This window comes from Nesoenas mayeri, assembly GCF_963082525.1.
Source record: "Nesoenas mayeri genome assembly, chromosome: 14".
NCBI classification, from domain to species: Eukaryota; Metazoa; Chordata; class Aves; order Columbiformes; family Columbidae; genus Nesoenas; species Nesoenas mayeri.
The window spans coordinates 15,924,453-15,952,083 of NC_137556.1; the positions used below are offsets into that span (position 1 = coordinate 15,924,453).

General features: G+C 38.9%; 2 protein-coding genes across 4 annotated transcripts in view; both read right to left on the minus strand.

Moving 5' to 3' along the window:
- The window catches only part of DOCK2 (dedicator of cytokinesis 2), a gene marked incomplete at its 5' end in the record, with an annotated part of 169,343 nt that extends 165,912 nt beyond the window's left edge, over positions 1-3,431 (minus strand). The window contains one exon of the mRNA XM_080353427.1: positions 3,392-3,431. Within this exon, the coding sequence (XP_080209553.1) occupies positions 3,392-3,431 (40 nt within the window). The remainder of the gene's footprint in view (positions 1-3,391) is intronic.
- A 4,589-nt stretch (positions 3,432-8,020) lies between these two features.
- SPDL1 (spindle apparatus coiled-coil protein 1) lies at positions 8,021-26,022 on the minus strand. Of its 3 annotated transcripts, none has more exons than XM_080353194.1 (13): positions 25,949-26,022; positions 24,205-24,252; positions 22,392-22,571; positions 20,292-20,468; positions 19,781-19,975; positions 19,319-19,468; positions 18,575-18,673; positions 17,643-17,753; positions 15,920-16,060; positions 14,300-14,409; positions 13,445-13,632; positions 12,170-12,515; positions 8,021-8,192 (listed from the first exon to the last, which is right to left on the minus strand). In XM_080353194.1, the coding sequence occupies exons 3-13, from the start codon at positions 22,548-22,550 to the stop codon at positions 8,042-8,044; spliced, it is 1,827 nt and encodes a 608-aa protein (XP_080209320.1). In that variant the 5' UTR covers positions 22,551-22,571; positions 24,205-24,252; positions 25,949-26,022; the 3' UTR covers positions 8,021-8,041. The 3 variants fall into 3 exon arrangements, with proteins under 3 accessions (XP_080209320.1, XP_080209319.1, XP_080209321.1); XM_080353193.1 differs by having other exon boundaries at positions 25,676-25,994; XM_080353195.1 differs by lacking the exon at positions 25,949-26,022 and adding an exon at positions 24,399-24,570.
- Between the last annotated feature and the right edge of the window lie 1,609 nt (positions 26,023-27,631).

The window sequence follows — 27,631 nt, forward strand, 5'->3', positions numbered from 1 at the left end:
TTGCTTGGGGTTTTCTCCCACTATTCTTAACAAAGTCCATAAGGAAACAACAAATACATTTAGTTTCCAAGATAAATAAAGGAAAATAAAACAGACTGTGAACCAACAGCTTGTTTGAGAAAAGGAACTCCAGGGTATAAGCTATATGTTGTTGAATTTTTAGTTATCTATTAACTTAAAACAATTATGCATAAGCGGAAATGGAACGCTCCTTACTGAGGATGACCTACTAGAAAAAGTTACATGTATGAGTGCTTATTGTTGGAAAGTAAAAAGGTGGGAATGCAAGATGTGCAGTTCCAGCCACCATGGTCACTAACATGACCATGTGGATGGTTAAAGACATAATACTAACATAACCAGATCATAATAAAATATAAAGAGCCTTGGACAGATTGTGTGAAATACATTTCTCATAATTGTGAAGAGTTATAGCCCAGACTTGTGAGAATGGTATCTCGAGCCGGATAACCGCCCCCCAATGCGTGAGATGTGTGAATGTCGCTGGGCCTGGTCTGTGAATGAGTGGAAAAAAAAGTGAGACAAACATCACATGAGTTTAGTGTGTTTTCAATAACAATTATTGGAAAAACATCTGATGTACCTGAAAAGCCTATAAAATTGTGAATGGTGAATAAAGAAAGTGGCCTAGGTCAGCTCTTTGCTTGGCCAGGCTCTGCGCTTTTTGCAGGACAAGATCTCCGTCTCTGCAGGAATTTCTGTCTGCGTCCCGGTATGCGTCGTTCCTAATCACGGCATCTTATATAACTCTTATTCCGTTATTGTTGGAAAGTCCGTTTGATTATTGTTCTCATTTTCTCTATTCTGCTTTGCAACAGACTAAACCACAGATGTTACTACGATTGTGATTTTTTACAAATATAAAAAGTCTTATAGTACAATGTTTAAGAGAAAAGTCTTCTTTAGCCCAGGAAACAGACTGACTTGGGGTGAGCAGAGAAACAGCAAATGGGGGTACTATTGACACCCACGATGACACAGCTTGCACAGATTGTCCTTTACAACCAAGTCACATATCTTCTTGTTGCCTAGAACAGCAGGGGAGCAAGCACAGCAGAAAGCAAATACTACCAGGTCTGCAGCGTCAGTTCTCCCATCGTGTACTCTAGATCATTAATGATGATCTCTGTTTTGGGTTTCCCATTGGAAAGCACAATCATACCCACCCTTCTTCAAGGAGCAGTTCAGTCTGCAGAGGGCATGTCTAAACAATACGGTAGAGCGGTGCAATAATTGGTTACGGCTATAGTAGCTACAGGAGAGGGAATGTATATTCAAAGCACGTGTGACATCATCGAAGAGCTACTGTTATTTTCCAGCTTTGAAACCGTTTGTATCATGGATTTCTTAAGATCTGCTAATCTGCCAACTACAAATTTTACAAACTAAATATATTTACCCCAAGCCTTGCAGGCATAAAACTTAAGGAATTATTTTTATAAACAGTAGGCCTAATCTCATTTAGCCCGTTATTGGTCCTGCCGAGGCAAGGTTGTGCAGTCTTTGCTCTTGAGTATGTTCCATACTCCACAGTGAGGGGCCAGAGCTGTTCGAGCAGACAGTGTTTGACGAGCAAGAGCACTGCTCCACTGCCAGATCACATAAAATCTGGTCCTCTGAGTTTTCAGGAACTCCTGGCTTCTTCTTGTCTCTACAGCAGTTTAAACTTAACAGTATTCAAGTACTGCCATTAAATGTTATTTTCTATTATTTGCTTTATTTTTATGCACTAAAAATATTCATAAGTGATTCAGTTAACAGCTTAGTATTTTGAAATACATTTTCTTAGATCAGAGCTAGAAAACACTACTGCTCTACAAAATAGCGCATTCTGAATATCATAGTTCAGGTCCAATAGTGCACCGAATTGTTCAGTCAAAATGCTCTGCAGCCTTCATGAAAATGAACTTCACGACATTGTCATTAGTTTACAAAGTATGACTACTAGATCATACTAACTTTCTATGTACTCAGTAATCATACTGGCTATGAAGTTATAAACAGGCCAAACTTCCCTGAAAACAGAGCAAGGCACGGTGACTGTGGAACAGGTGACAGATCACAACCAGGGGCCTTTCTAGGGCACAGACGTTGGTCAGATCCAGCAGGTTCATCCACTGCAGGGGTACGTGCAAAAAATCACAGGCCTGTATCACACTTTGCATCGGGTCAGGTTCTTTGGCCCCAGTAACGTTAAAAATTATAGTACAGGAATAGCAAACCTTTCTTGTCATTACATGGAACTGACCCAAAACACTCCCTGTAAAAAGCTGCTACAAGCAAAGCTTGTTTTATATTATTGCTGTGAATACCTGATTAGTATTTTCATCCATATGCACTATAACATCCATCACGAGTACAGGGATATCAGAGACCACATCCAACAAATCCAGTTACCTTCCCTCAAATCAACAGCTTTCAGAAAAACAAGTGCAAAAATACAGTGCTCACTACTGTTTGTAAAACTGAAACAGAAAATATGTACAGCCTTTATTTTGTAACATAAACTGCCACCAGAACAGGCTACATCCATTTCACAATTCTGCTACCGCTGCATATGGAAGTTGAACAAGAAGACATTCTTTTCCTCTTAGTAATTCCTTGATGATTCATTTTATTTCATGAAGCCTGATGGGTGGGGTTTTTTGTTTTTAATGCATACTACAAAATATTGTGGCCTTAAAATAAAAAGTGTCTTTTAGAATCATTTGGGGATTCCAGATCAATAATTATGCAGTAGTAGGTAAAATAAAATGTAAGATGTACAAGATAAACTGTCTTCTGTACTGAGAACCTGCAGTTAACTTCAGCAGGAGATTTACTTCACATACTTCAGCATCAATTCCTAATTTTAAGGTTTTTAAAAAACAGCAATTCAGCCCTTCATGCAAGTTAACATCTTTCATTTTAAGATAAACTGATGTTGGACAATGACTTGCCTTCCAAACTTATTACTTACCCTCTCATAAGCAGATTTTTCTGTAACACTGACCGTCTCTCAGAAGCAACTGTAGGATTCCCCTTCCCCTGCATTTGTTCCCCATAACTTTCAGCTGCTACTTATTATACTACATACTACTGACTTACTCAAGCTGTTTCTAAAATACTGAGATGGGAAGAGCTGCATTAGTGTGATAGTTCAAGATTTGAGAGGGTGGGGAGGAAGGGCTACATCTCCCAAGCCCACCATCATGTACATCTTGTCATTCTGTTTGAAAGCTTAAAACTCTGTATGAAATTAATCACTTCAATTAAGCCACTGTGGTAAAGCGGAGGGTGTTAACTCATCACACTAGAGAAAACACCTACCCACATCCTGTTCAGAAGCTATGAAAACTAAACTCAAATGGCAGTTTACTGAGTTACATACCCACGCCACTCTTCTCTGTCTTGTGCCATCTCGCCATCATACGTGAAATCCGTGAGGCTCTGAGAGATGCTCACCACCAAGGAAACCAAGATTTGTAGGACACGGCCCCCAAGATGGATGACAAACAGGCTCTGGCACCGCGATCTCTTTGCCAGCTGCTGTTGCTGAGGACCAGCAGGCTGCGGCAGCCGCGAGGGCTCTGCGAGATTTGCTGCTCTTCTGAGCTTCCTTCCTCTTTTCTCAAGATATTGTACCCCAGTCTCATGGGGGAGGGGAATCCCAACCCGGGTGTTGCTTTTGCATGATACTTGCTGTAACACATAAGGAGACAAAAATGTGCAAAACTACCCCAGTCCTCTCCTGCACCACCCCTAAACTTCAGATCTAAGCTGGAAGGCTACTGTATGCAAACAGAAACTCTGTACACCAGTTAGTTGGGTTCTGAAACATCAATGGACCTTATTTCTTAAATGTCACCAAAACCCGCTCTTAGAGATTTGACTCCACAAGACACTACATCTTAAAATCTACTTTCTTCTAACCTGTCCTGGAATGGGGATTTGTTTTTCACAGCAGACTACCCCTCATGAGAAAAATGAAATGATGACAAAGCCACAAGTTTTCAAACTGCACCCATTCCTTTTTATATCTGACGTTCTAGCTTCAGAAGAACAAGTAGTAGAGTTTCTCCTTATTCTCTAGACAAAGCAGCACTGTCTTAAGGACATACTGTCAAGACAAAACTTTAAAAACTAATTTATTGTATATGTACAGCCTTTACTTTCACACAGGCTACTAGCTGAACTAACTTACATAATGACCTTTTGGTTGTGCAAAGATCATGCCAAGTTGCTTTTAATTCAGATGAAGCACAACAGAAAGAATTGAAGGCAAGTACATTGGCTTCATTCATGTTCTTCACTTACAGTTTGGAACTTCAAAAACAAAACAAAACCACCAACAACAAAACGACAAAACAAAACATGACCAAGAAAATTCTTTCGAAGATCGACTGTTTCTTTATCTCCTGTTCAGTACAAAAGTTCTATGACAACCCTGCCTTCTGAATATTGCATTGCAACTTAGCAATCACTGTTTATCCAAAGTGTTTAAGAGTGCTGTGTTTCATCTGTCAGGTTATTTTCAATAAATTAAGAACTAACATATCATGTGTTGAACCAGCAATTACAAGAAGCACAGACTGCTATCTCATTGCACATGGAATTCTGGTAACTATTCCTGGAGAAAAAAACCCTTAAACTTCACCACGGATTTGCTTGAATTGCCCTAATCATAACCATGTCCACATACTAGTTTAGTAAAAGCATTTAGCTAGTTATTTTTTTAACTAGTTATCCACCCCCCAAAATAACATTGAATTTAAGTTATTAGTGAGCTAGATTCTGAGCAACTCACATTATGTCCATCTACAATCAGCTACAACTGAGAGTCCTAAATATTTTCCATGGAACATATTGTTTATTATATTGTTTATCTGTCAAGAAAAGATTGAGGCTGAACCATTTAATCTTTTCCATTACTAGGTATTTTGAGCAAGAACTTCCTAACTAGCCATAAGTATCTTCCTTACTCCTTGGAGTCTTGGCTGCAGCAATTCTCCCTTCCCCATGTACTATCCGGCCCAGAGCTTGTGACTTGTTTTCTTGTTCTACACTGCTCTTCCTCCTTACATTTCCCTGTAATACAAAAGTTCTGAGGAAAATGGTTCCTTTCTAGCAAACACATGCTTCAGCACAGAGGTCTAATAAACTTAATTAATACAATACTATTATGTTCCAAAAGGAAACGGTATGCAGAAATTTCACCTCCAGACTGGGATCAACCTTGCAAGACTTTTCCAGTGCTCCAAATCTCTTCCATCTCAGAGACCTGATTCCACAGAGCACAGAGCACCCAAACAGCCCCGTGCATTTGAACACAGCTCTGTCCCCTCAGCGGCCATGTCCTCCTTCTGACCACCCCAGCTCACCACAGCTGCCCCAGCTCCAGACCCCAAGCTCCTCGGGTCATCGCTGCTCCCCCCCGCCACTCTTTCCCCCCCAAGCTGTGCACAGCTGTTCTTGCTTCCTCCCATCATACTCTCATGGTGCTTTTGCAACTCATTTGCTGCTGGCACCTATTACCCTTTTCCCCTAAGTTGCTTAGGACAGTCTCCATATCTCACTGTATCTGAAAAAGCCCTCACTATAATTTCAAATAAATGGATTGAGCAACAAAATCTTTTTTTTCAGCTGAAAGAGGAAAAAAAAAAGCATCCAGAATAAAGCATGCATGGTAACCCTAAAATCCTGGGCTCCTACAGCAGAAAACAAACACCAACAAGGGTCCTAGAAAATTAATATGGATAACAGTTATGGCTCTTTTTATTCCAATTGTTTTTTTATGTAATTACTATTCCACATTACTATTACATAGAAAATGGTGCCAGATAATTTGTCACCCTCACATACCTTACCATCATTTCCTTTACTCCTTTTCCAGGTAGGTCTTCACAAGCAAGTAGAAAACTCGTTACTTCCAAGAGGTGAAAGTCTTTGTGCCAAGGGAATACATGGGTAGAACTTACCTTTTCAAGGACTAGGGGCAAGCAGAAGCAGCAAGGAGAGAATTCTTCATGCCTTTAGTACTGCTATTGATTCCAGAAAACAAGACCTAGTAGAGCTTTCACTAACTAATTACCAATTTTTAGCTATGCTAACTTCCATTACAAAGAAATTAAGCAGAATACCCCAGCTGCATTTAAGTGGCTCTGAATTTTAGTATTTGCCAGGATCTGTGAGCACGGCTGCAGGAAAGCAACCAAACCAACAAAACACGAGAAAACATACAACTTATTTCCACACATTTAAAGGAGAAGACCTTAAGTATGTTTTGGCACAACAAAAGCCTCAATTCCAGACATCTTCCCCCACCTGCTGGTTGTAATCTGCAAGAGATATGTAAGCATGCATGTATGGTCTAAGCTGACAAAGAACATGCTCTAAGTGACCTACAGCAATACAGGTGAAGTGGTTTTGGGGGGTAGATAACCTTAAATATAGTTTAACTCATTTGCTGAAATGACATCCTAGTTTTGTTTGTGGCATTAATTAGCAAGTTAATTCAATTAAGAATAAGCAAACATTTACAAGTCTCATATACCAAATAGCTCAGCACAACTGCCTTAGTAGACAACCTGCAGTTCAGTACTCCCAAAGCATATGCCTCTAATGTCAAGTTATTGAAGGTTCTCCTCTAATGAAAACAATTACATATTTCAGTTGTTTTATGCTGTTTGCATCTCAGTGTACAGTGACAGCAAAGTTAACTTTCACCATTTGCATAAAAACATGTTCTCAAAGTTTGTAGCATATAAAGCATGATTTCTTCAGTGTAGTATTACTTAAGTTCACATGTACAGTCAAAGTCAAGAAAAGCAACAACTATTTCTTGGATATGTATTAGCTTCCTGTAGTATCATGGAATATCTTAAAAGTTAACAAGAAATAAGATGTTCTCAGTTGATAAAGACTTCAATTAATTAAAGACTAAAGGAATTGGATAAGTAGATCTCTTTGATGAAGTGATACAATTAGATTCTGAGACATGGATTTATGTTTGTTTTGTTTAACAACAAGAGTAACAGGCACCAGACTGTGCCTAAATTTAACTATGCAGAAATTGACTGGAAACAAGCTCAAACTGCACTGGAAAATGACAAGCCACATCTGCTCCTTTGGGTTTACACTAATACGTCTTTAGTCACTGCTGTTATCACTCAAAATGTTCCAGATTCATATTTGTTGAGATGAGTGACTGAGGAGCTAAAGCCACCCATGTGCACAGTCAGGGTTAACAGAACTCTGAACGGGCGCAGCTGGAAACACACAGATCCAAACAGTTCTCTCAGACCAGAACATTCAACAGATTCATAAGGACACAGGTTCTCCAAAAGCTACGCACAAACTTTTAGGGAAGAGGCTTCTTCCACTGCAAGCCTGTAACAAAAAACATTACGTGTCTACACAATATGACTTAAAGACTCTGTAAGGTACATTATCTAGAACTGTTCCATTGGTGGTGGGAAAAATTACAGTCAGCATCACTACTGTGGTGTAAGCTACCAAATGAAATAGCAATGTAACCCAAGCTAGAAAACAACAAATAAACTCTTTGTATAGCACATTTACCTTTACCATCCCTTGGTGCTGACTATCAGTACCTGACATCGGCTTGAAGTCGCATCTATTTAAATATAGAGCCATGTTAGGACTCCTACATTCCAAAGTACCACTGGAAGTTAACATACCAAGCTGTCAAATCTACAAACCACTGACTTGTAACATTCTTCCAAGATTCATAGTTTCATAAGGGATTTAAAAGGACAAGTCCTAAAGAGCTTTTATCTTAACTACTGAGTCTTTTACTTAGAAAGTAGATGATTCATTCACAATAGGAAGCTTAAACAATAGGAAGCTTAAACTACAGCATAAGGAGCCAAATGATCTTGCGTAAGTGTTCTCACAATTATTCTATATGAAGCATGATCAGAAGGTTAAGGTTTCTCTCCCCAAAACACGACAACACACAGCACATACATTACAATTTCTTAGCTTTTATTCAGTGGATTTTAATCGGTTTATTTAAATTTTACTGCTGAGCACATTCTGTTTCAGAAGTTGGCTTAGAAGATAAATGTATTGCTGTGTATTTTTTCTTTTGAGTTTTCTTCACAGTTCCAACTTCATCTTCTTTCTTGTCTTCTTTTTCTGTAGTTTCAGATCTGGATTCAGCTGTTAACCTATAGGCAAAGCAACCATTCTGAATACATGTCTAGTTAAATAAACAGGGCTAAGGTAAGAAGTTTTAAGCAAAATCAATAAGCCAACCGGCACAGAAGACTGACGATATGCAAAGACAGAGCAGGCAGAGTTTAATAATAAGATGAGACTAAAACATTTTTATATCAGCTCACATTGCATCATTTCAAGCATAGCCTTCACCCCGCCTCTCATCTGCTGAAATATCTGCTTAAAAAAGTTACTGAATGTGTTAATTGGTTGGGCTCAACATTTAAAATGAACAGTGACTGTGCCATGCACAGAAATGGGATCAGGTCCACAGAAGCACAACTCCAAGCAACATAACACAAACATGATTAAGTCAAGCATTTTGCACCAAAAAAGGACTACGCTTAAAGCAATATACTAGTTTTCAACCTTGTTATGCACAACTACTGCCTTTATCTTAATGCCTCAAGATGTGAAAAGAAGTAGTTGGGAAAAAATTATTGTCAGGCTCTAAGTTCCATCATTTGTCTACTGGCATGTTTTCATTCGGCTGGGAATGTAAACAGGAATACCATGTTAACTGCCACACTGGTGCTAAAGAAGTTAAAAGTAAGATTTAGGCATCTGAGTACAGTTGTATGCTTTGATTATTTAACAATTACTTAATAAACAAAAATACGTTGTTAGAACAAGTTGATGAACAATGGGTATTTACTCAACAAATCACCCACAGCCAACTGCCTACTACACAAAATTGTTTCCACAGGGGAAAAAAATATAGAAAAATTAAGTTCCAAGTTAAGTAACACTTCACATACCAACATGAATTCTACGCTGATTCATCACTCCATCTGTTAAAGCAGTTCTCTACAGTGACCTCACGGATCTCTAATGGTCTCAGGAACCTCCAGTGAGAGACCCACAACAATCCACAGCTGCTTTCAGTGATGGTTTTCCAAACAAGAATGGCTGCTACTGTTCTTGTTAGAGATTTATTTGCAATAGAGAGATAGAGCTGAAAATGAGGACTATGAAAAGAGCTATGACATGATTCCAGTGAGCTTTGACTTCATAGACTCCAAACCCCAGATGGAATAGGGGTTCTTTCACCCATTTACAGAAGATCAACCAGTCTCAGAAGGAGCTCTGCTTCCTCAGAGCAACTGCCGTGAAAAAGCCCTCAGTGGAAATATTAGTTATGCAGATCTCCTGCTGAGCCAAATGGCTGCAGGCATGGCCTACAGCCTATGTACCCATATTGAACAAAGTGCAAAGGAGGTAGATTGGGTAAATGCAATCTAATTCAATAATTAGAAAGAGCAAATAAGCTCTTAGGCATGCAAGCCCTTCTTTAGATCAAACTAAAGCAAACTACCACAAATCTAAATGCAAAGTAAGTTGGGCAGCAAAGGCTGGAATCTGTTATTTCAGTTTCAAAAGTGAAGAAAAGCACTTCCATACACAAGTGTATCTTTTTGTTGACCAGTTGGCCTAACAGAAGATATCACTACCTATAACCTTTGCATTGCATGAATTACACTAGCAATTAACAATGAACACTTCAATATTTAAATCTTTAGTCTCAATGACTGTTCTAAACTCACATACCATTGCCTAATCAGTGCCATCACCTAAGGAAGTATTCCAGTGCTCACTTGCTTTAAACATCCCTAAATGTAATGCACACTCCAGGTATGTACATAATGCTGTTAGTTCAAGGTTATCTAGCTTTACCTTAGTAAAACACATTAACAAGACTCTTCAAAGAAGGACATTTGTCACCACTAGAAGTACATACAGATCACTTCTGACCACTTCTTCATCACCCCCTAAGCTAAGGTGACAAAGCTTTTTAAACACAATTTTACAGAAATAAAGTTTGTAGTCCTGTCACAGTTACTCCGGCTCTTTTCACTGCTACACTTCAAGGAGCAACAATGGTCAAGCTAAACTAACCATTGCACAAAACCTACTCAAGTTACAGAAATAACCCCCAATGACCACAACAGCCTTTTCAGCCAGAGCATCACATTTTACTGAACAGAAGGTGAAATTATCCACCATGCACGTGCCATTTATTGTCATCTCCCCCAAACTCTCCAATTTTAGCTCCATATTCCTGCTCCAGTAGCCAATATTTTTCATGCTCTTGCATTTAGCTGTAGTCCTGCATAAGGTTTGGCCACATCCACCACAGATCAGTCCAGAGATTTTTTTTTTAGTGTTTAGAAACCCAACCTCTCCATCAGATTCTATCATGACTTCCTATTTCATAATAAATCATAACAGATCAGGGTTGAGTAAATCCTCAGTGCTATCTTAACAACATCATTAACTGCAAATTTAGTAGATCATTAACAGAATCAGAAACAAACAGAAATTTCTGCCTGGACTTGCCTTTTACAGGTTCATACCACTACAGAAAACAACTTTAAAGCTCATCTGGAGTTTTGTGATGGTGGTGGTGTGTTCACGGTATTTATTTTTTTTAGATCTACTGGATTTATGTTTTATCCCTTATTTGAACCAACAGCAACGGGTGCACAATTAGAACCACTCTCTGAACTTTGACGACTTCATCTTGCCATTCTGCTTTTCCCACACGCTGTGTTTTCAAACATCAGCCCCACAAAGTGTTTTGCTCTCCCCACTCCCTCTCTGGCAGGTTCATCCCTTCAGTTCATATAAACTGTTTCCAACAAGTTTCTGTTGGCAGACACTACATCTTCCTTTCAAAATATATACAAGGAAATAAAGTTAAACTTCCAACACCCATGTTACATGTTTTATGAGTACAGAACATGGTCAAAGCACAACACCATCACTGAATTACCCAATCCTTCCTCTCAACTTTCACCATCCATGTTTAACCTCCTCAACCTTTCCTGCTCAGCAACAGCCCTTCCACATTTTGACACAGCTACTTAAACTGCTAGTTCTGTCATAATCTTTCCAGCCTATTTCAAAATATTATACTGCTTGGTTACTTTAAATCTGTTAATTGCATCCACTGCAACCTTGAATAATTGATCTGAGAGTCAAAACATCAATCCAGTTCCTTCTAAATGCCATAGATTTGGGATATGCTGTACAGATTTCCATGTGTCAGACCTTCCTCCAGCTTTGAAGCTGCTGTCATTCTGCATTCAATAAACTACTGTTACTAGCAGACACTAGCAAGTTGCAAGATCAAAACATCTAGACTATCAGAGACTTTTTTTCCGCCCCTCAAACATGTTTTTACTAAGATTATGAATATGAACAGAAAACAAAAACATAAGCTGGGGGGGGGGGGAAGGAAAACAAAAATCAGCATTCCTTTTACCGAGATAAAAGCTGGAGCTCATTACTGTACTAAGTTACTCTACAAAAGTCACTTGAATTCTCAGTTTGGGGGAAAAACTTGATCTTATTTCAGCAGTTCTGTTTCTAGCTAATGTGCATCTAGACTGTGGAAGTCAGTTATCAGACAACATAAATAGTATAATTGCCTATTATCTTGCACAATGGAAGTTTTATTAACCCTATTCAGTTTAAGAATTATTTCATTTAAATAATACACAGGCTTTTAGCTAAATGTGAAAGTTGATGAGGGCTGAAAATAGGTATGAAACTGAGGCATGGTATCTATTGCCTTTGCTGCTTTGATATGTAACACCTTGTGTGGCAGCTTGGATTTTGGTCCGATTTCTGAAGTTAGGGCAAACCAAGTGAACAGTCATGCTATCTGCATGCCTTAAGCATTTTCAAGTAATAGGAAAGTTGTTTCAAAGATTGTTACGGTTTCAAGAGTCTTTCATTAGTCATCATTTTAGTCTTTCTAAGAGCTTCTGAAAGGTTCAACGTAGGCAGTCGGAGCTGAGGAATTACATTGCATGCAAGACTGAGGAAATAGATAAAAAAGTGGATAGCACAGTTCATGCAGCGAAAGAAAAGAGATGCGGGTCTGTGCTGATTGCCTTGACCATAGACAGAAGCAGACACTGACCTGGGGGCCACTGAAGTCAAGGAATTACTTTCACTTGGCCTACACAAAGTAGAGGCATCATGGTCCTCATCTTTAATTTTAACTCTCTTTTTTTCTCTTTCAGGTTCAACTGCTTTTTGCCTTGCTTGAAGAGCTGTCTCCATCCGTGGTACTTCAAGAGCATGTGTTTTCAGAGATGCACCACTTCGCTCCACATTCTTCAAAGTCATCTTTGTCTCTTCCTTACTTGGCAACTGAGTGAGAGCAACTTCTTCTACTGAAGCATTTTTAGTGTCCGAGAATTCACCAGTGCTGTCCACTGGTATTTTCTCCCTCCTCTTTTTTATTTTAGTGTCTTTAAATAATTCTGAAGAAAAAGAATACAGTGTTTGTACGTAAGTGAAGATGGAGGTAACTTTCCTGCCAACATGCTCATAATAAAACAAAGAACATTTGACATGACTAAAGACCTTGTAATAATTCTTAATAGACAACATACATCCCTTAAAGAATATAATCTGTTATCAGCAAGTAAGTATCCCAAAAGAAGTTAACTTCAAAAAGACAACATTTCTCCCCATCCACTCTCCCTCTTTCCCAAGGCTTCTAATTAGACGCTCTGAACTACATCAATATGCTCAATTACTTCATTTCCATTTTGGAGGCCGCTAAGGTAGGCTTCCACGACAAGGATTTTGAACTGAAATCCTTCGCTACGGACAAGTACCAGAACCAACTCACCCAGGTGGTTCCCCATTCATCTTCCTCTACAGGCTACAACTATCTTGTTTCTGCACACACCCAGGTATCAGCTGTTTTTCAGGTGGGGCTCTATCCTCACAAGTTAATCCATACTATAATAACTTGAGCTACTAAACAGTTTTTCCTCTAAATGCTTTACACTTACTACAAAACTCATATCAGCTGCCTACATTCCGAAAGTTGCTATGTCTCCAAGAGATACTGCTACTATAATGAAAAGTACCTCCTGAGAACTTGTTCCCACCCTATTTCACTATGGTTACCTAGTGATATGCGAACACATCTCAACTTTGTGACTTGTAGTCTTTAGTCTTCTGAAACTGTTAGTACACATACCCAAGTCCTTCAGCAAGGTATGACTTCACTGTTTTCAGTTCAGCGGGTTGTGGACCAGGTTATTATCAAAAAGGCAGCCATTTAAACATTCCTTTACATCTGGAACTAACCCAGTGTCTTCTGTTTAATGTTGTTCAACTTGTGAAGGTTGGGAAGACCAGATAGTTATTTTTTTCCATCTCAAAAAGTAATATTTACCTTCAGGTTCGTATTTCATTTTTAGCTCATCCAGCTTAACTTGCAAGTTCATATTCTCACTCTGACAAGCTTGCAAAAGCCTCTCAGCCTTGAAGAGCTTCCTTTCAACTTCCAGAACCCTTTGGCTCTCACACAGAGCTTTCATCCTCTCCACAGACAGTTCATCTCTCAAGGTTTCAACTTCTTTGCTGGGGTGGAAGGAAAAATTATACAGTCACTCCGATGTGGTTGGTTTTTGTTGGATTGTGTTTGTTCTGTTTTAGTAAAGTGGCAAACACAAAGTCAACTAAGCATTCATCAACTTGACATGAAATTTGTATTTATACACTAGTAGGAAATGAGAGACCTTTTTCAGTACAATGAAAGTTTTCACTTGACCTAGAGCAGTGACTTTAGTTACCAGAGATATAATGCTTGTTAGAAATAAAGCTGTGTGCCACACAACACATACATGCATAACTGGTTTGAGAAACTTTCCCTAATTTACAAATTCAGTAGTTAACTCAGGGGTTTTTTAGCCTGCATATATATTTATATAACTTCTTCTATAACTAACAAGACAAGCTTTACACAAAGGTGATATTCTGACCAACACAAAACTAATTATGTTAATAGTCAGAGCATGTCCCCTGTGTTCTCAATTATCTTGCATCTAGGAGCATTAACAACATTTCTAGAAGAAAGCAACTACAATATAAAATAGTCCTGCTATCTTTTTCAACAATAAAATGACAAAACAACTTTCAGTCCTATAACAAAGATAGAATGATTCCACAGAATTAGAAAAATCAGACAGTGAGCATATTTGCACATAGACTCAAGGGACTACATACAAAGAGACCATTAAATACATACTTCGAGTTGTCAAGTTTCATTTGCAGTAAATCTGCATAGTAATCATCTTCAGACTGTCCTCCTTTGGAGCTACTACTCGGTCTGGATTCTTTCGTATTCTCATATAAAGTCTGATAAAAAAAAAGTCAGGTTGCCAAATAGTAACATTTCAGAAGCACATTAACTTAGTCCTTAAGTGATTTTTTTCCACACATTCTTCTATGGAAGCCTCATCATAAGGGCATTTAAACACAAGAGCTCAGTTTGTTGCAAGTGCCAAGTCGCACAGGAACTGACAGTTCTCTCTCATTCACTGAAAGAAATGGAGGCAAGTATGCAACCCCAGAAGCTTTTCAAATAGCATTGCATAATTTTTATCTTCCTTTGTACCTGAGAATACAGGATATCTAATTAACCCACAGGGAATTTTTTTCAGCCTTTATTTCCAGGCTTCAGCAGCTAGACCCCAAAGGTAAGGAATACAAGCCACGTTAACCCACAGCCAAAATCTCAAAATCAATCCCACCTTTTAGATTAGATGGTTGATAGTAAAGATGCCATAAATGCAATAAGCTTGCGATAAAATATGAGTAACATGTGACATCCTAGGGTGTCTAGGTTTTGGGTTTTTTTGTTTTTTTTTCCTGAACAAGCAGTACTGATATTTAATGCTGTCCCACTGATCTCATGAGCTTCTGTCAGTCACTGACTTTCAACAGTTACTTGAACCTATCACTTAATTTCCTGACACTACTTATTCACGGCATAGAGACAAAAATAAATACCAATCAAGCTTATACATGACAAAACTGGTAAAGCAATCAGGCAGTCTCAGCTGGTTACTAAAATGGGTTAAGCCTAGCTTTATGCCACTTTGGTTAATGCAGAATAGAGAACACTATCCTGGAAAGCATAATCCTACTGCATAAGCTAGTACACCTCAGTTTACATTCCAAAGCTGTGATAAAAAAGTGCCAATCAAGTCCAGAAGTATGTAAGGAATTAAGAAAGGTTACAGTTTTTCACTCTGTACAAATGCAAACATCAGTAACATTACAATAGCACATACAGGTATCGTCATGTATTTCTCACCTTCCAAAATATTGACAGGATGCTACCAAGTTGCATAAGAGCACTGAAGAAATTGCTTTACAACAATGATTAAGCAATTCAGTTTTTCTAGGAAAGAGCATGCTACAACTGCAAAGACATAAATGAAATAAATATCCAAGAAATCCAATATAGGCTTTCTCTCTTCTTAGGCTCTCGCCTAAGTACACACAGCAAAAGCATGAAAAGGTTATATCTCCCAAGAGAAAAATTAGATATCACAGCTCAGTGGACTTAGATTAAGGAATTGAATTTAAACACTGCAAGTAACTATGTAAAATACAAAGATGCTACACACACGAATCCAGAAAAGATTGTTTCTCCATACCAAGGGTTGTGCAATGTTTTCTTCTTTTCTGAACTTCAGATGTATATGTGCTCCAGTTGTAAAATAGAACTTGGGTCAATAAAGGTATAAGTAGCCTTTGGATCCCTTTTCAAATATGAGCATGAACTTCAGATAGTTTTCATAACTACTCTCATGTTTTAGCTTTTGATTATGATTTGTCTACTTAATTACGGACCACATACCTTAAATTTTTCTAGCTGCCTCACTTGCCTAAGAAGATCTTCTACCTCACGATTCTTTAGTTCTAACATTGACTGTAAGCGTTCCAACTGCTCAAATTCCGCCTGAGATCCTTTAATCCGTAGCAATGCAGCCATTTGCAGCTGGAAAAAAGGGAAAAAAAAGATCCTTAAAATAAATACTGGGTTAAGTGACTGAAAAATCTCTCTCTCCTACCCAGAACAGCTAGGGGACTCAAGCCTTGTAATTCTAATTCTGAATATAGAAGCACACAGAATGCTTAAACTCAGTAGTCTCCACAACTACCATCATAGGTTGACACTGAAGATCTTCAGGACAGCTGTAAACTTAATGAACAGAGTCATCCTGATGTTTCATATCTTTCTCAGTATTGATTAAGGAACCTATAGACATACTGTCAAGGGCACACATGCAATGTCACATTCAAACTGTAAACACCAAGTCAACTAGAACTAAACTACAATCCAGACTTATTTATCAGAGCTAAAATGCATCTATGAGCAACTCACTCAGGAAAAACACCTTACTTCACTGAAGAGTTAAAAAACGCTTTTTTTCTTTTACAGTTCTGATTCGGAGTTACAGATAATGCTAAGTTTGCCTTGTGTAATACTAAAGCAAGAATTTCAGCTTCTATTCCTTCAGCTGAACACATCTTTACAAGCAAAGGAACACCCTTCGCCATTACAGAAGAAGTTTATCAAAGAGTCCTGCATTTATAGCAGATTTTTCTGATGCTGTTAACATCCCAATACAAGGGCCTTGACACATACACTTAGAAGTGATACAACAGACATTTAAAGAACAGGAAAAACAATATGAAATGCAATAATGGAAAGTCTGAACAGGGTATTAGTGGTAATGGGAGCATTTTTTGCCAGTCATGTCAGTATGGACGAAGTAATGCTGTAGTACACCTGGGGAAGTCATAAGGAAAGGATCAACTGAAATAAATTAGACTACAGATTAACAGAAAATGAGAAAAACATTTACTCTCCAAAATCTCTTATGCCAAACACAGGATATCGATGATTCTGTATACAAGCTAGATCAACAGTTCTTGGTGAAAACCTTCAGCATTAGGAATGTTTCTTAAACCACTCAATGAGTATGATGGACCCTCACAGTACAAGGAAAAAACTTCTGAAGATACTGGTCCTATTCAATCATTTTACTCACTCAAATCTTTAACTCTCAGGGTCAGATTTCAGTAAGAGAATTCCTTTGCTGCACCAGTAGTTTTCCTTGTTCTTTAAGAACTTTGTTTCAATTATTTTCAACCTACTTCTCCATAAAAGCCTGCCATTTTCTTTACATTCATTCCTTCAAACCACAGTTAATACACAAATTAGTGGTTCATGTATTATGACCATCAGATAAGTCAATTGTCAAGATAAACCGAATGCTGGTTTGACTGACAGGAATTGTGTTTTATCTGTTTAACAACTATGGCCAAAGTGAGTAAACATAGTATCTTCAGCATAACTTAGAGTTCTACAATAAAGGAGAAACACCAGTAGCAACAGAAAAATACTGAAGTGCCATAGAAGTCAAATAGCACAATGACATATCGCTTGCTTTTTCTCCCACTTCCCTACCCCCAGGCTACTGTATCATATTTTAAAGATCATCAACTACCCTAGGCCTGGGTACTAAAGCATCAATACCCAAGGAAACCCTGGAGTATTACAGTAACAGTCATACCTTCGTTTTTTGCCATTGCTCTCTAGTGAATGCGTGCTGTTTTTGTAGCGACTCATACTTGATTTTCACACTGATCAGCTGTCGCTCCATTTCTGCCCTGCGGTCCTCCACCTACACAATATCGTTAACAATTAGTACTATGAAAATTATGAAAACACTTGTTGTCACTTGGATGAGGAGTTTTCCAAGTAGACGTTACCGAGCAATTGGTGTTGTTTCAGCAAATGCCACTTTTCTAGCAACAGTACTTAAAAAACCAACAACAACAACAAATCACACTACCATCATTACCTCTGAGAAGCTGCAGCAGCTGAAGCCCTAAGAGTAAACTGCAATGCATTTTTCTTCTGTTCTTTTGATATCAAAATGAAACAACATTTCATATGCTTCAGTGCTGCTGTAGAATAGTTTTGTCCATTGGCATCACAACAAATAGTTTAAGAAAAATATGAACTGTGTACCAATTCAACCCATTCCATGGATGTTATCAGAGAACAAAATAACTTCCTATGCATTTAGCAGCAGTTGAACTCCTATTCAAAAACTAATTCAAAACCCCTCCCAAATGCTCATGCATCCAGCCATTTTCAGCATATTTTTTAAGAGACAGCATTTAACAGCATCTTTTATTATTTCATATATTGCCTTCTGCATTAAAGAAGGCTTAACAGCTGAACAAAACCACTTCGAGCTAAGAGCTGCAGACAAAACTGCAATGAACCCCCAGTCCCATCTTCTACCTCAACAGCCAGGTAACTTTAAACGGTTCCATTAAGTTTACTAACTTAGAGGAGTATCTGAAGAATGGAAATTCATGCTGGACAGATCAAGTACAGATAGTCTAATATTTTTGATGCAATATAAAAAACACAACCTAAGTAGTATTTCTTCTCTCCTCTGTATGTTCACAGATATCTGTGGCATAACTGTACCTCAGCAAAGAGAGAATTGCCTTTACTCGTAGGGTCTGAAGATTGCTGCAGTGCATGATCCAGCTGAATTTGAAGCTCCCGATTAGCTTCACGAGCTTTCTAGATTAAAGAGGACATTAGTCATTTTAGCATCTGATACTGCATATATTAATTTAATCAGATAGTTCTACTACTTCTTCACTTCCTACGCCTTCAGCACATTATCTTGTACTGCAGTACTTCACTGTGCATGCAGTTCTAGTCAGCAAGATACTATTTCCATTCAAGAAAAGGCTTAACATTACACTTGCTCTTCAGGAAAAGAATATAACTAAAACCTTTCATGGGAAACTTCAATGTTTATCAATTGGATTAATGGTATTGAGACTTCTTGTGCTGTTTAGTCACGAATCTTCTACTCCCTAGTGCAAAATTTTCCAAGGCACTCAGGAGCAACTTGAAATAAAAATGAGTTATATGAGTGACCTGTGAGAAGGTCCTGTCACAAAGCAGAATACTGCAAGGGATCTGCATACACAGCCTTCCACAAAAGAAAGTCAACATAGAGAGTACTTTGCAACAGGAGATACCAAACAACTACTCGATTACCTTCCTCCCCCACCTCCCCTTCTCTTTTGCCTTCCCTCCTCCAAACTCCTCTCTCAAAACTCCTCCAATTTCACTCAGAAGCAAGCACCACAACTTGAGGAATTCAAGGATTATCTACCCAATATCTCCCACTGTTGAATAAAATTAAGAAAATACCTCTAATGCATTACAGTAAGAAACAGCTTCTTTTTCCCTTTCCTCTTTTTCTCCCTGTAGACGCTCCAGCTGATGACGTAAGTTACTGTTTGTGAGTTCTAATTGTTCTTTACTATACCGCAGTTCATTCAGCTGTTCTTCAACACTGACCTAAAAAAAACCCAACACACAAACCCAAACAAGTATGAAATAAAACATTTATGAAACAACTTGAAGAAAATCAGGCCCAAGCGAATCAAGCAGGCTTGTTAGTAGTAAATAGTTTTAACAGAAAATATCTTGAAGAAGAGGTTGTATTAAAGTTTAGGTATGAAGGGCCTTTTTTTTGTACATATTTTCTTAATAATAAGCCAATTGTAAGACAGAAATACACACAAAGCATCTAAAAATAAAATGAGCAAAAGTGCAGAATTTTATCTCCAACTAGCCTACATCGCTAATTATTAAGTACTAGTCACACACCTTCACGTGCTCTAGTTCAGTGAGCTCTAGCTGCAGATTAAGCATTTCTGAAGACATGGTCTCATGTACACGCTCAGACATCATGTGCAGTTCTTCTGATTTGGCAGCAATTATTTCCTTCTGATGATCCACCTTCTGCCTTAATTGTTTCTCTGACAGCTGGGTTTCCTCCAGTTCTGCTTTCAAGCTCTCCAACTTAAAAACAGTTGACAACTTAATAGCACTATTTTATAACAAATTCTTGAAAAGCACAATAATTTTGATTCTATTCTAATTACCAAAAATGTCTTAGAAATACAACCCAAGTAAACTTTTCAAAATAATGTAATTCACAATGTAACTGTGCAGCTGTTTGATTAAAAAAACTAAATAAGCTAAATAAACTAAATAAAACTAATACACATTAAAACTATTTGTTAGATCTGTTTTGGTAGCAAGTGTGCAATTATGAGTTAAACACATTCTTTAAAATGCTATGGACAACACTTCAGCTACATATTAGTTGCCAAACCTTGTTTTTAAGGTCCCTGATTTCTTGTCCATAGACTCTGGCAAGCTGTTCTTTCTGTTTATCCAGTTGCATGTTTTGTTGTTGTTTAAGGGATTCACATTCAAATCCCAAGCTCTCCAACATGCGATTCTTTAGTTCAATTTCTCTCTGGAGACTGTATTTCTCTTGTTCAAATTTCTGAAAGAAATAACATACTAACAAATCTAGGTGTAATATTAATAAATCCTTAGTGACCAACGTATTGAATACAGGCTCAGAACCAAGGCACTAAATGCTAAAACTTGAAGCCTGTTCAACTCTTTGTTGAAGTCCCAATTAGGGACTTGTCATATCTATGTTAGAAACAAACAACAAACTGCTCTGAAATTTTATTACTTATTTGGTTGTGTAATATTCTCTCCTTTGTACAAACAGTATATTTCTTTGCACCTAACATGAAGGGTATGGGCATCTTCTCTGCAAGCGTAACAAAAATATTTAGCAAGAGTCTACATGTCCTTTTTACCACCATGGAACCCAATGATGTTGTAATTGTTACAATGTGTCAAGTATGCCCCTAGTGCAGAGCAGATGGGTTTCATGTTTGGTAAAGACATCTCAATTACCTACTGTTTTGTAATAAATCACAGCACCCCTCCAGAAGGAAGAACAACTTATCAATCAGCTTCCCTCTACGCCTGATTGTATATATTTGCTAATTAGAAAGGGCAGCTTCATTTTACTCTTCCATTCAGCTAGCAAGGAAAGAAAAGAAAAAAAAAGGAGAGTCTTGGAAGCAGAAAATAAATACCAAAACCAAATCAGTATAAAATACAGGATATTTTTTTAATAAATTAACCCTTAAAACACAAACCAGCACTTAGAAAAGGAACCTAACAAAACCAAAAGCTGTCAGGTATGAAACTGATGTCCACAGCCCAGACACCAGCTCATCCGGGACAGGCTTAGCTCTCAAATAGAGAGAACAGGAGTTTTAACCCAAAACACAGCACACAGAAAAGGTTTGGGAGTGCACAGCTGGTCAGACCCAGAAAGGCAAAATAATCTAGTATATTGTGTCTACATTAACTTTTACCAAAGCATACACAGATTTTTGAGAGGCTCTTGTGCTTACTGCTAAAATTTACACTTAAATTGACAGTAATTGCTTTAGCTCTCAGATTCCAAAGTGAGCCACAGATTCAAAAGCTGAAAAGAATCTGTTGGGTAACCACGGCTCCCACAGAAGATGTTTCTCTGCTGTATGAAAGCACACAGGTCCTGCCCTCCACCCTTGGATTCTGAGTTACTAATCGATCTGGTTCGCACGAGCTTAGCTCCTAACTTTGCTCCAGCCTGTAACTTTGGATTAGAACATACAGGAGCAGCTTCACACAGCGGAGGCTGCTGTCCCAGGCTGTCTGCAGAAAAGGAAGACCCTGCCCTGCTGCCTTATCACTTCTGCTTTCCAGTTGCCTCTCTTGCACCAAGCTTAGTAACAGCAAACTGATCCAAAGAAGTTACTGGGGTTCATTCCAAAACACAGGGTGCTACAACTCTCCAGCTGCTAAAACAAAACCTGCAGCAAAACCACCACCATTTTAGCTCTATCACAGGAGAAGGGATGAATGCACAGCCAGAAACAGGCTATATAAAGAGAACTGGTAAACCTGAAGCACAGCAGTCTGAAAACAAATAAAATGAAAGCGTTGATAAAAAGTGGAAGAGATTCTCCTGAGTGGAATTTTCTTTTTACAGCTTTAAGTGATACAAAGCTTGTAGGGAGAGCATAACATGAATGAACTGCTAAACATACACAAAACACATGCTCTAAAACAAATTACTTCAGCACTTAGTATTTACTCTACATTATAGGTCACTATTCCTACACAGCACTGAACACTTAATGCATAATTAGCTATGAAACCCTATCCCAGATAGATAAAATTATGTTTAATATTTTAGAGTAGAAATAAAAAGCCTTCTCTACAACCACAAACAGGTTTAGTAAAAATAATTTAGACTCTAAAAGGCATTTAAAACACCTGCAACATTCATAAAACACCTAGAATAAAAAGTTCTTCACACTTTTTTTTTTTTACTGAAAATTTAAAACATCACCTCCATTTTCTCAGTCAATTCACGACGAGTTTGATCCAACTGATTTTGAACTTCACTTTGGGACTCCAGTAAACACAGGCCATATTGTGCGGCCTTCCTTCGCTCATTCTCTGCTTCCTTCAGTTGCTGTTTAAGACTTAAGATGGTCTCAGCCTCCATGCTTCTTTTGTCACTTCAACACTGCAAAATCAAAATTATTTAAAAAGTATGTTGCAGTAAGTTACAGTACTTAACCTGGAATAAGTAATTGGATTTCCTTTCTTGATTGGGATAGAAGGATATATTTCTGCATTAATATAACACACAGACAAAAAAAACCCTCATGAATAAACAGACCTATGAACAGTAAAACAATAGCTATTTCTCCATGAAATCAGGCAACATGTCATTCCTTACTAGGTCTCAAGCAACAGCACGCTGCAGAACAGCTCCTGTGGCCCCAGCCCAGATTGTTAGCACACGAGAACCACAGTTAATCTCATATGTAGCTGTCTTGCCATATGGAAGAGAAGGTTAGGAAATCACCTTCTAAAAACACACTCATGCATCTGGCTAGAAATATTTTCTGTGGTATTATAAACTAAGCCACACTAACTGTAACATGACTTGTGTACACAAATAACACTTAAGATTCATGTGAGCAGCTGTATTAGCAGGATAGTTTACTCCTAATAACATTATGTGGGATATAGAAACAGACAAAAGTAATTGAAGGAAAGAGTCAAACACAGAAACCCTGTAAAAATATTTGGATTGTTAACACAGGGATTTTTACTTAAGTGCTTCATGGAGTCTTTCCTGACTGTTCTCTGCTTTAAACTTAAGTCCCTGCAGGTGACCTATTTGTTAATAATGAAGTCTTTGTCACATGTTTTGGAAAAATCCATCCATATCTATTCTTATAAGAGAAGACAAAAGAGGAATTTGGCAAAAAGTTAGTTAAAATAAAACTAAGTAAACAAAATATTTAAAAGAATAAAAATCAAGTCAAACTAATCCCATAAGCTTGTATGACTTCTTGCTCCCAAATCTCCTAAATCAGCATACTGCCAGAAAATCCTATTAAGTCAGAAACTGCTAAGCAACTTAGGCTTCTGAATGACAAACAGAGAGTTCTCTCAGAATATATGCAGTGACAATTACATACAAAAACCAACCAAACAAAAAATCTACAGTTGATTTTTCAATTTTAATATAACTTCAAGATGCAAGCAATTCGTCATTGAAGACCCTATCCTGTGCTTTTGCTTTTTATATAAACAATTTAATTGTTGCCATTTGGCATATATATTATCCTTATTAATGTTAGCAAGATGTTAGTCTTAATTAAGAGCAAATTTCACAGCTCAGCACAGGAGGGATTATTTTTAAGAGTCATTATTGCCATGTAACATCTTCACTTTTTTGCTAACTTTTCTTAAAGATTGGTAACCCCAGCTTTTTTCAATAATAATTGAAAAATAAAAATTAACAGGCAAAAATACATCAGGCCAAAACTGTGATAATTCCTTTCAGATATAAGACACAAATTAACAGATTCTGGTTTTCATATCTTTCATCACTGTTTGTTATTCAAGGTTAACACACACAAAGAGGCTTTATCCAGCCAGGCTCCAAAACTGCAGTTTTTTGCACCTAACCACAGCAACGCTTGAAATACTAGTTTTGCACACTTATGCTAAAACAAGCCGGTGAAAGACAGGATATTCACTTCATAAACAGGATTTTCTGATCAAACAACATGACAGAGGCAACATAAGAATTTACTTGCTCCTAGCTTCCTAAATTAAATTTGAGTAACATTTTAACTCACCTTCAGTAGTCCTTTTGAGTCTTTCTTGACCTTATTCTCACACTCCACCTTTAAAAGAGAAAAAAGCAACAGTTGTCTAGTGCAGACGACTATAAGCTGCCATTACAGCACAGCCCGTTTCTGAAAAGGCTTAACCCCTGTGGCTGCCTCATGAAAATGCAGATCACAAGCTAAAACCACAGAGAAATACAAACCTTATTCAAATCGCAGTTGAGGCAGCTGTCAGATAGTTTAGAAACAGCCAGACCAGGCAAAGCGGCCAAAGGATGGATGCTCTGCACTCGCCCTGGGGGGCAAGTAAACAGGCTGCACACACAGTCACCTTCTTCCAGCACACATACGATTTGTAACGGTTGGCTGAGGATTTTAGCTTGCTCCCTCCTACTTCAATCTCTTGTGCATGCTCTCCTCCAGTTTCACATACAAGATCTTCTAGCTCTTAGTAAATTATTTACTGGATAATATTAAAGAAATATCTTAGACTTTAATTTTGTAGTTAAAACATGTAGGAAAAAGATAAATTGTTTTCCTCCTCACACATCCCTTAACAACTTTCAGGGAAAACAAGTACAGCTTTCAGAGCACAGCCAGCCTCAACATGGTTTGGTCAATTTCAGATGAAATTAATCAGACAAGGCCCAGCAGCTTGTTCATAAACAGGGATTGTCATATGGGAAAGTAATTGCTGCAATTTAATATTACACCCGAGCTTTAATAAACTACCCCTTAAACAGTTGCTTAAGATAACAAATAAGCAGTAAGACCAACATGTAGGAGGCAAAATAATATAAATCAGCCTCCATCTATTCTACTGAGAGCTACTCACTTTCGGCTTATTATTTTCAAACATTTTACAACAGATTCTGAACTGATGGCTCCAGACCTTGATTATTCAAGCATTTACGTACTTCTTGATAAACATAATAGAGTAGGAGGCAACCTCCCAGCATGCAAACTTCCTTGCCCCGCTTTATAGAACTTTTACTATTTAAATGCTATTCCCAATGATGAGATGCAAGTCTATAACGTTCTGATCTATCCACAAGTACCTACTCAGTTTTCTGATCACTAACACAATTAGCAAGAGTTTCTCCCCCTTAAGCCAAGTATCCCCTTCACAATTCACTTCTGTTTCTTAAGCAAGTCCATCTCTTCAGCTCCTAAGTCACACACGCTGAAATTTTCTCAGGGTCATCGCCTTGCACAAAATATATTTGTAGGTGGGTGGAAAGAGAAATCAAATCAGCCTCATCTTTCACTCACTACAAAGTACTCAACAACCCAGCAGCTGGCTCTGACAGCACTTGGCTTGAGCAGTGCAGGGCACTATCTATTCTCTACCTGGGGACAGGGCCCTTGGGCACGCCGGGCCGCTCACTCCGGTTTTCTCCACTCACACACCTGCCTGGCCCTGCAAACGGCTCTGGGAAACAGACCCGGCCCGTTACACACACGACAGGCGGCGACTTACAGGCAGAGATGTTTTCCGCACAGAAACGGGCAAAAAGCACGTAGAGAGTGTGTCCCACCCTTCACAGGGCGCAGCTTCTCCGGGGGCCGCAGGAGAGCGAAGGAGAAGGCGCAGGCAGAAAGACCATGGCAGGGCAGGACCCGCAGGTCACGCATCGAGGAATATGCAGCAGCGCGAAAACGGGGGAGGGAGACAGGACAGGACCGCAGCAAAGACACAGCAAAGAGAGAACAACAGCCCCACAGGCAGGGACGGACGGGCAGCGCGCGCTACCTCAGCGCCGCCGCTCGCGCAGTTCAAATCAGGTCTCGCGACAGGAGCCGTTACTGCCGCCGCCGCTGCTTCGCTGGGCGGCGCGCGGGGCGGGTCTGCGCATGCGCGGGGCGGGCGGGAGGAGCCCCTGAGGAGACGTGTCCGGGAAATGGCGTTTGCGCGGCTGCTGGTGCGCTGCCGTCCTGCGTGCTGAGGGGAAAGTTGCTCCTTTCAGCCTGGTGTGCGGCATGGAGTCGTTTTTTGTAGAGACTGTGAGAAATTTTGCAAAAAGAGCGAGCTGTGGTTGTCCGTGCAGAGCGCCGCAGACCGGGCGTGCCGTGAACACACTTGGCTCTAGAGCCACAGGCGATGCCGCCTTGCTCAGAGAAAGCAGAAAGAGTAAGTGACGGGTGTCAAAGCGCAAAGAGTGCTGTGTGTGATCTGGGAACCCCACCGAGGTGCAATCCACTCATCCCACACAGAGTTTGTTATCAGGAGACAACATGTCTGGGTTACCCCACTACACACTTTCCACATCAAGTACAATAATCTTTGGCGGGACTGCCAAGGCTGCCAGGCCAGGGAATGTCAGCACAGTCTGACCCAACCAAACCTTTCCTTGGGGGTTTTGGCCCAAACTTCAAGAGCCGCACAGCAAGTTCCAGTGCTCGTGGCACAGCTGTCGGCTCAGCTCCTGCTTTGCTCCCTGTCTTGCTCTGGTTTCCACTCACCTGCCTGCACCAGGGAGGGATTTCATAGTGCCACTTACCCAGAATTCGTAAATTTCCTAAACTGGTGAAGATCTGAATGATATCCACAAAGAGCAACATGAATCAGCTGAAGCATTTCACCATGCAGGTCTGATGGTTGGTTGAGGGTCAAAGCATAGTCGTTTATGTGCCATCTTCTCTGCCCCAAAAGAAAGCATGAGTAATTTTTACCTTTTAAGCAGTGTTTATATTTCTAATCTATCCTGAAAGATTAACATATTTCTTGCAGTTTTTCCAACCACATCAGCTAGTATGGCAGGTTTACTCTCATATCTAATGTGACATCCTTAACAAAAGCCATTGCGCAGAAACGTACAACAGCAAAATCCACCTTTAAAGAAGCTTGCAAGTTTAAATTCATATAAGGATGTAAGGATGTAAGATGTAAGGATAACAATCCTATTTGGAGCAACTAGGACTGAAATAGATGTCTTAAGATAAAAGGGGCTTCAAAAATACACACAAAATGTAAAATTCTACAGAGGAAGCCAATAAAACTACTACTACTTCTATCAAAATTATACTACGTCTACTCTTCTATCAAAATGTGTGGGTCTAGCTTATGTCAATAGAAATGGGAATAAAAATTAAATACAGAATGGTCTAGACAGGCAAGAATGCCAAGTTGATTGAAACAGGGACAGGAAACAAGACAATCCCATTCTGATTCTGCTGCATTCACTGTGTGCTTAACCACTCCAAATACGCACAGCTAAACCCCCTTGTTTTAAAACAAGAATAATAGTGATTTAATTAACAAATCCATATAATTCTTCTGACAGTTGAGTGTATCTTGGAAAAATAGAAAGCACATTGTAAATTCTAAGTCTTATGATTATTCCAGCAGGTAATTATCTGCCGTAGCACACTAAATCATAGAACAGTTAAAATAGCTGTTGTTTCCCCCACCTTCGGTTCCATGGTCACGTGTAAC

Coding starts and splice junctions, on each gene's coding strand:
- SPDL1 (XM_080353194.1), bottom strand. CDS start 22,550: ATGGAGGCTGAGACCATCTTAAGTCTTAAACAGCAACTGAAGGAAGCA. Junction 20,469..22,391: donor AATTGACTGAGAAAATGGAG/GTGATGTTTTAA, acceptor TATTTCTTTCAG/AAATTTGAACAAGAGAAATA. Junction 12,516..13,444: donor AATGAAATACGAACCTGAAG/GTAAATATTACT, acceptor CTTTTTCTTCAG/AATTATTTAAAGACACTAAA.